The sequence below is a fragment of the Mytilus edulis genome, chromosome 10, assembly GCF_963676685.1.
Source record: "Mytilus edulis chromosome 10, xbMytEdul2.2, whole genome shotgun sequence".
In the NCBI taxonomy this organism is placed as follows: Eukaryota; Metazoa; Mollusca; class Bivalvia; order Mytilida; family Mytilidae; genus Mytilus; species Mytilus edulis.
Window position 1 is genome coordinate 44,301,749 of NC_092353.1, and position 9,471 is coordinate 44,311,219.

Here is a 9,471-nt window from a genome sequence, read left to right on the forward strand (position 1 = left end):
AAACTATCAAAAGAGGGACGAAAGATACCAAAGGAACAGTCAAACTCATAAATCTAAAACAAACTGACAACGCCATGGCTAAAAATGAAAAAGACAAACAAACAACAGCACACACGACACAACATAGAAAACTAAAGAATAAAAAATACGAACCCCACCAAAAAACTAAGGGTGATCTCAGGTGCTACGGAAGGATAAGCAGATCCTGCGCTCTCTTATGCGGCACCCGTCGGTTTTCAAACTTTGACTTGAAAACCGTGATAATTAAATTAACGCCTTATGAAGTAAAACTGGATGCACCGGCAGGTGATCATTTACTGTTATTCAAAACTCAATCGTCAAACGACTCATTAGTGATTAGGTAATTAAAACAAATGAACCATGGTAAACATGCCGAATCTTGGACTAAGCTTATAAAACGTAACGGATGATATAGGTTGCATTTCTGTAAATATTTACAATGCAATTTCCCATAGGAACTCCTTTTACGGCTAAAACTGTACCACTTTTACTATGAAGTTTTGAAAAAAATCTTATCCTAGAATTGAAAGTTCATATGCACCACAATTTTTTTCAAAGGTCAAAATATATAGGGCTGTGCGGCATATTTTCAACGTTTATATGGCCTGAACTTCTTAGAGTTTAAACTTACACTAATTTTCTTAACTACCCCTACCTCGAATGAAAGGTTACCACAGATTTCAATGTAAACAATATGCACGTGTTTATTTACTGGTAACATTTCCAAGTTCTGTCTCTGCGATATGGAACACAGAGAGCATAACTGGGAACCAGTATGTAAACAAAATTTATTTTCTATGAATATTCAATTACTCCCCAAAAGAGGCGTGTTTTGAGAAACAGCTGTATTTACAAAGTGCAACCTATAATAACCGTGGGTACAACATGCTTTTCTCGATTAGCTTTCATCAAGTACGCATACACTTGAGACCAGTCATTTGAAGCATAACAAATTTGAAAAGTTAAAAAGATTTTGAAAACTTAACGGTCTTTTATTGAACGATCAAAACCAAGAAACGTGAATTTCGGAAGAGATAGCTGCAACTTATATAAAATAAATTTGAAAAATTGTATGAACTGGAACTTAAAAATATATTACATGAATCTTGAAAATACGGAGGCACAAGCTACTGGACTTCTGGTATCCTAAGAGAATATTAATTAAATATAATATAATATAAAAATTATAATCAACGAACACCGGTACATGGTTACTAGTAAATTAAAGAAATACACTGTACTAAACAGCAATTGGTAATGGCGATCGAAGAAATTAGAAACGAAAACTTGTAGTCACTTCTGCTTTGTTTTGATTTTTAAAATGATATTAAATAGTTATCAAAAGTACCAGGATTATAATTTCGTGCGCCAAACGCTTTCTACATAAGACTCATAAGTGACGCTCATATAAAAATAGTTATAAGACGCGTGTTTCGTGTACATAAGACTCATCAGTGACGCTCATATAAAAATAGTTATAAAGCCAAACAATACAAAGTTGGAGAGCATAATTGATCCAAAATTCCAAAAAGTTGTGCCAAATACGGCTATTAAAAGCGACAATAATTTGTTTGCGAAGTGTTGATCCAACGGCGGAGTGCATGAAAAGTTTTCAGCTGCTGAATTGAGTATTTGAAAAATATTGTAGTCATATTCCTGCTTTTGTTTTGACCCTTTTGACCCTTTTGACCTAAATAGTGTATTATAAAAAAAAAAGTTGTCGACACATTATTAGAAACACAATTCATGTATACCTACACAAGTCTTTGTCTTTTATCTCACTATAAATACAAGGTGAATTGTTAAAAAAGATTTTTATCTGAATTATTATAACATGTTAGCAATTGGACGCTAGGAAACATTAAACACCTAATTAGATTGGTGAATAGTAGGCGACAACCATTACAATACATGGACTAACACATAGGTGTATATGAAATTCCTGGTCTTTTATCATGATTCTTCAATTATCTAGTCCTTACTAAGACGGCTTTTGTCTTTTACAATGAGAATGATAGTTGGATTTTGAGACATGCAGGGAGTTTAGTCATATATACCAACATATGAATTGGTGTTTTAGCAGCATTATCACGAACTTTGGTTGAAATGTATAATTTGATATCATGTGACATGTGTCCTGTTTCTTTAAATCTAATTCATATTAAATAGATGTATGTATTTTTTGGTTAAGTGAAATCAATCCTCTGTTAATCTACTCACTGCAGTGTTTGAGAGAGAAAATAATTAACACACCCAAGTTGTGATTAATGAAATATTTATATTTTTGCGGTGTGTTTAGTACATTAAAAACCTAAATTCCATTGATATTTTGTTTACTAACTGAATTTTGATAATTGATATATGTTTGTTTATTTTGAGAGAAAGAGATTGAGGGTTGAGATCTCAAAAGAACTGTTTAACCCCGCTGTATATTTGTACTTGTCCAAAGTCAGGTATGTCAAGCCTTTGTTGGATTTTAATGTTGCTTCCTTCTCAATTTTAGTTCATTTGTATGCTTGAGAGTTTAGCGTGGAGTCTGAACTAGATCACAATATTATTCAGACGCCATCTAAAGCTTTACTCCAGATCGCGTTTATTTTAGCTGCGTTGATGACACATGGCCAGTTGTGGCTTTGGGCTGTTTTCTGCAGTTTTGTGGGGTCGTTGTCTCTTTGGAACATTTCCCGTATATAGTTTTAATTCTAGTATCAAACTTTCGAATGTTTTAAGAACATCGCATATATTTGCAAAGACTTACAAAAATAAATGTTAAAACAAGTAGTAAATCGTTTTGTGATCAGTAAATACATCAATAGTTGTTTAATAGAATTTCAAATAAAGGCATGTAAAAGATTTTCAAATGCGAAACATTTATAATTGCATATGCTTAATTACTATACACTTGCATTTAAACTTTGGCTGATTAATTGATTAATTGATTGATTGATTTGGGCTGGTCTACACACATGATTAGCGCACAAGTTTACAAGGTTTTTACAAAGGCATTTGCGAAAAGAAATCGTCATCTGACAGCAAATAAAAGGGTTATCTTTAAATAACAAATACTAAAAAGCTTTTTATCACTTGTGAAACATTCACCAATGGATTAAAGGAGGAGGAAATTTAATAAGATGGACAAACCCATTTATTAATTTTGCAAAAACATATGTTACAGTTAAACAATTTGAACATGAAGAGGGAATAATTTATCAGAATGAAAGACCATTTACAAATTTTCTACAAGTTGATCAGGTGCTCTGTCCAAGGAACAGTTTGTCGTCAATCTTATAAACTATATTACGAAAATAAAATCATTCCGAAGCATTGAAAACAGGTTGTCATTTGGAAGATACTGAAATTGCACTTATTACTGTTTCAGTCTATTATCTTCTAAACGGTCATACGCTTTCTTCCGCATCCAATGCAGTCTAGTATCTTCTAAACTTTCACTCCTTTCTTCCGCCTCCAATGCAATCCAATATTAGAATCAAACAGAAATAAACTGTCATGATAAACATGCCTATCAAACCAATTTTTTTACTGGATGGCCGTGGATCTTCAGCACAATTTTTACGTCTGTGAAATGTAGAAGTTGTCTTTTTGTCGACGGTTAGTTCTTTTTCTATCTTGTTTATCATTTCTGTTACTTCTTTGGTTGAAAGCACGTCTGAAAATAATAAAAACTTGTCGATTAATAAACTAGCAAACTTATCTGTTAGACTTGAAATCAAATTTTTCCCCATTGGTACAATAATGTCGAAGGTAAATTTTACAATATCTGAGTTGACTGAGGAACATGGTAACTCTTGTTGAGGTTTTGTTTCGCATCTTGAATATTCTAACGTCTAACACGTACTGTATATGGTTTTTTTCAAGACACGTACAGTTTGAACGTTAGTAAAATAAAGCTTCTATGTCAATACTTGTTTAAGCGACAAATGAATATTTCACTATTTCGTTCATGTGGATTTGAATGATGGGTGAATCATACGTAGAAGCAGACGCTTATCCAGTCCATGTAAATGTAATTGCTCCAAATGGAGTTCATGAAACTTCCTGAGTTTTTGTGTTTTAATTTGATCTTGATCATCTCAATTTTTAACGAATTTTTGAAGACATTATGTAATCTACTGTTTTTTTTTAATAGTGGCGGTAGGATGAGTCGTTTTCCCGAATTCCCAGGGAAAATCAATATTTCCCGGTTCCCGACAAAAAATAATTTATTCCAGAGTACCCATTTGGTATTTTATCAAGAATTCCCGCAAAAATAAAAGCCATTCCCAAAATTCCCATAGACGTCACGAAAAATGTCCTTCCGTCCCTCTTCTCAGCTTTCATAAATCAAACCACAATGTAAAAGTTTTCAGTAAATCTGGTACAAATTATAATAAAAATTTAAGACAGTCAAATAGAATTTTGAATTCATATATTTCAAGATGTCAAAAACGGCATGTACTTAAAGATGTTCTCTCCGCTAGGATTCGAAATAACGTACTTGTATCATGAAAAGTCGTTTTCACCACAAAAGGTTTAGATTATCCAATTAACGCACAATTAAAAAAAATCGTCTGCTGTTTTTGAAATTGAAGTTGCTTTTGAAAATTCGAAGAACAAACATTCTAAAAATGTAACTTTCGATTTTCGTAATTGATATTTAAATTCGGGAATAAAATGAGAGTTTAGTAAGTGTTTTACCTTTACACACTACAGGGTTTCCAATCCAGTTTGGTGAAAAACACTGGTGCTGGATACTTCCTGAAGTAAATGCATATCCAAAGTTACATTTAAACTCCGCGATACTCCCGCTTGTCACTCCAGTGTAGGACTGTGTTGTAAAATTATATGTAGGAGGTAATCCGCATGTACCTACAATGACATAAACAGTTTCTGAAAAGTCCGCCAACTGCTTAGTGACAAAGAATTATGAAAATATTCTATCAGTAGATCATCCCTGAACGCCGTTTTGCAGAAAAATGAGATATTTAATTTTGATATTGTTCTTGTAACTTTTTCTTATGATTATAAAACAAATAATTATTTGCACCATTTCAAATGAACTTATTAAGTGCTGATTACGTCTTGATATCACACACTCAAACGAAAAATACCATCTTGAGGGTCACAAAAACAAATCGACAAATTGATAACGCCATTGCATGATAAGAGACAGACAAAAAGACAATTGAGATAATAAAACACTACACAGAAAACCAAAGACTGAGCAACAGCTACCCTTCCACACCCTAGAGTGGATATAAGAAATGGTAAGAAGACTCTTTTCCTAAAGTGGCATTCGTTTTGTTGCTCATATTTATAAACTCATTATAGAAATACATTGACATGTGAAATTTTAACCTATTTGCAGGAATTAAGTGAAAAGTGATGCGTCACACTTTCATCTTGAAATCTACATAAAACACAAAGAAAAGAATTCGATATTGATGACAGTTTCTCTCCTTGTAATCATAGAACACAGATACGTTCTTTTACTTATTTTTTGCTTGAAATTCGCACGAGTTTCAAATACTATTGCTATAAAATCATTTTGGTAGTTTTATCACTAAACATATTGAAAAATATGCAGTACACGTTTGTTTATGTACCTGTACATACAGGAGGAACACCATCCCATGTTCCATCAGACTGACAGGTGCGTGTCAGAAATCCCGCTTCGTACATATACCCTGTGTTACATGCATATGTTACTGTTGATCCTTCGGATTGACCATGCAAGGTATATGTGGCATTAGCAACTCCTCCTGGGTTATGACATTGCATTGCTGTTGCTAAAAAATTATGCATTATTCGAGCAAATTATATAAAATTGTCGTTTTTTAATATCTATCATCACAATATGAAATGTAGTTCATTGCCGAAAGAACATTTATGCAGAGTACGAAGGTTTTATTGAAAGAATACATAAGTCAACCTACTTGAACAAACAGGAGGAACACCATGAACTGTTCACTCAGTTTAATGACATATTGTGTATTGCCTTTTGACGGGATGCTAAAGAAATGAAGATTTGTACAAGTGAGAGTTTTGTCTAGTTTCAAAACCAGGTTTAATCCACCCTTTTCTATATGAAATGCCTGTATCAAGTCAGTAATATAAAAATTATTTGATGTGTTTTGGCTTTTGGGCTTGCCTTTGGATAAAGGTTTTCTCCAATTTAGATTTTCCTTGGAATCGGTATTTTTGTTATTTTAGTTCTTATGCAATACTCACAATTTCTTTCCGTATCATTTACAGCAATATGGTCAAGTCATAGAAGAACAAAAACAAATTTCAATAGTAGAGAGACCGAATACAAACTCATTTAACGGTAAAGTTAGTTTTGATAAATGTTAAAATAAATTGCCTTTCTTCAACGAAACCCTTACCTGTGCATACTGGAGGATAACCATTCCATGTACCATTAGACTGACATGTACGGGTTAAATTTCCTGTCTCATGTGTGTATCCAGGATGACAAGTATATGTTACTTTAGAACCATTCATCGTAAAAAAGGCATTTGCAACTGTGACAGGATCTTCACATTCTACTGAAATTGTTTAAAAAAACTATCTTTTCAATATAATTTTGTGGTATAAGAACTGGTAGACATTTTCATTTACAAAATTACTTTTAGTAATTGCATTAAACCTCTAGCACAGAGAGATGCATAAATAGAAAATTACTTCATGATAACCATAGAAAAATATAGACAGCACAGGACACCACAGTATCGTTTTTTGCGTATATATATAATCTTGAAAATAGCTTAAAAAAATAGGTTGAAATGCATTTTTTTTATTCCAATCGTTTAACTTGTTTTTTGAATAACAGCGAATCCACTTAAAGGCTGAACGCAAAATGAGGACCGCAAATTAAATGTGCAAATTTAAACACTTTAAGGTCAAAGTAGACTGTTAACGTAAATTATCTGTTGATCGCTTCTTAGTAAACTACAACAGGATAAATTTCTTTGTTGGATAATTTGATTTGTAAAATAAAATTGTTAAACTTGTATTTAGCATGTGATATTTGTAAATTTCTTTGTATTGTTCGTAAAACAACAATGAAGTATTTTTATTGTTTGTGTTTGTAAGACAACAATGAAGTATTTTTATTGCTTTTGTTTGTAAGATAACAATGAAGTATTTATCTTTTTTTATATGCTATTTGAAATGAATAGGTAAATTAATAAACTACTCACTTAAATCCCGAAAAGTATACACTTTAACAATAAGTTGACCATAATCGCATATACTATCCTGTGCTCTATCCCCCCATCGTCCTCCTACGAATTGCACATGACCTTTGTTGTTTGAATTTGGTATCCAAACCATCACACTATTGTTTGTATAAACATAAATTAGTCCACCATAATCACCATCTACAGTGCCCAACATGGCTGAGCCAGCTGCACCAAATATATACTGTGAGTTGTCACCATAACTAGTGAGCACCTAAAATTGTTGCATAAAGTTCAAAGTTATATGACAAAAAGTATAGCAAAAATACCAGTAATCCCAGGCAAATAAAAAAGGGGAGGTCAGTAAAAAATCAAGTGTTTTTAGCGGAACAAGTGAATAAAAACAACTGACATATTGCTATTTTAAATTTTTCTACCTGAATTAACGACACATTTTTATTTCTTAATAAAGGGTCATATTAACATAGAAATGTAAGATACACATTTTGTTTCAGTTTTTTTTTTTTTTTTGGTTTATTTAAATAAATGATGAAAAATGAAACATCAAGGTAATACTTCGCTTTTAGCAGCCAGTTTTAATAATTTTGTTAAAATGAGCTAAGAAACATCGTCGATGAATTATTTTATGCAAGTAAATAATTCCATTTCATGGTATTTGTCTTCATGTTTCACTTAAATTCTCTAACAATAGCACTGGTGAGGATAAGACGATAACTACCCAAGTTTCGTTATAAGAAAAAAAGGAATGTAAATATTGTTTTTTTTTTACCTCAACATTGATGTAGAAATCTGAAAAATCCATTTCAGGAAATAATATTGGACTCTCTCCACTGAAAATGTTAACCTCTTGAGTGGCAACTGTGAAATCATGAAAATTATGGTCAAGTAACCAAGCATGGATGTGAACTGTGCCATTAGTCATAACTAAAGTTGTGCTCCAACCATCAATGCTACAACAAACATATCCTGTTAAAAGAAACTAATTCATTATTCATGACTATCAAACATATTTAGTACAATCTTACTATGAAATGCCTAATACTAAACACTGCATATGTAATTCATCCCATGTTATTCCTTTATCGATTCGTGTATTACCAATTATGCATCTTCTGTGCAAATTTTAACATGTATTTCAAAAAAATCAGTGCTGGCGTTTAGTTAGACATTTCCATTCACTTTTTATGAATCTTATGTTGTTGTTCCTTTAAGTATGTGCAGTGAAATATCTTACGACTTACATGTATTATAGGTAAAACACAACATTAACGATACCAAGCTTATAATTCAATAAGCCAGAAATGCGTTTCGTCTTCATAAGACCAAATAATGGCGCTTGAATTAAAACACTTGCAAAAAAGCATTAATAACCAGAAATTTGGGAAATGACAAGCGCAATCATTACTTTGGGTAGGAAAACCCTAGAATCCACCTATTAATATTAATTTCGAACAATTACCCCTAAAACGCATTGAAATATTTTTTCTTTCTTTCATAGATTTTGTAGCAACGTGAGCGTTAATGATTTGCAAATGAAAAAACCAAACAACATGGAGACGCACCTTAGAAAATGAGCTAAAGGAAAGAGGATATACCTGGGGCACAGTGGAAAGAAAAGAGAACAACCGAGAAGAGTGGAGGAAACTTGTCCTTGCCCTATGTGCCATAAGGCATAGCAAGGACTTACATGTAGTAAGTAAGTAAATGTACTTACCAAAATGAGGATGATCCCCTGGGAGTCTATATGGTATCCATACTCGTACATTTTCGTTATTATATCCATATAATACTCCGGATAGAGAGTTCGAGGACACATTTAAGGCTTGAAACACCACTCCTGTAATTTTATGTTAAGCATTCACGCTATCATATATTTTTTTAACAATTTAAGGACTCTTAATCAAATTCAACCGCTTTTATTCTTATTCATCGGACACATTTTTAAAACTAGATACCCCAATGATGATTGTGCCTACGTTTGCTTAAATTTGTCTGAGTAGTTTCAGAGGACAAGATGTTTGTAAAAGTTTATACCATTTTGGCCAGGTGACATAACAAGCTACCAAGAGCCTGTATCGCACACTTGTACCTACTGTTGTTTTCAAAATCATGTCAAATTGGGTTAAAATCATTATTAATAGCATTTGTTATCCTGATTACTATTCAGGCAAAAAGGTTAATTTGGCTCCGTAGTTAAATTAAAAGTAAGTATTTGGTATTTTCCATTCAGAGCACATCATTTTCTAAATAG

At 32.5% G+C, this 9,471-nt stretch overlaps 1 protein-coding gene across 1 annotated transcript; it reads right to left on the bottom strand.

Moving 5' to 3' along the window:
• Nucleotides 1-3,384: 3,384 nt before the first annotated feature.
• LOC139491259 (C4b-binding protein alpha chain-like) lies at nt 3,385-5,801 on the bottom strand. The gene is made up of 3 exons (XM_071278790.1): nt 5,625-5,801; nt 4,717-4,887; nt 3,385-3,688 (listed from the first exon to the last, which is right to left on the bottom strand). Exons 1-3 carry the CDS (start codon nt 5,797-5,799, stop codon nt 3,468-3,470), a joined length of 567 nt encoding a protein of 188 aa, XP_071134891.1. The 5' UTR covers nt 5,800-5,801; the 3' UTR covers nt 3,385-3,467.
• Nucleotides 5,802-9,471: the final 3,670 nt, after the last annotated feature.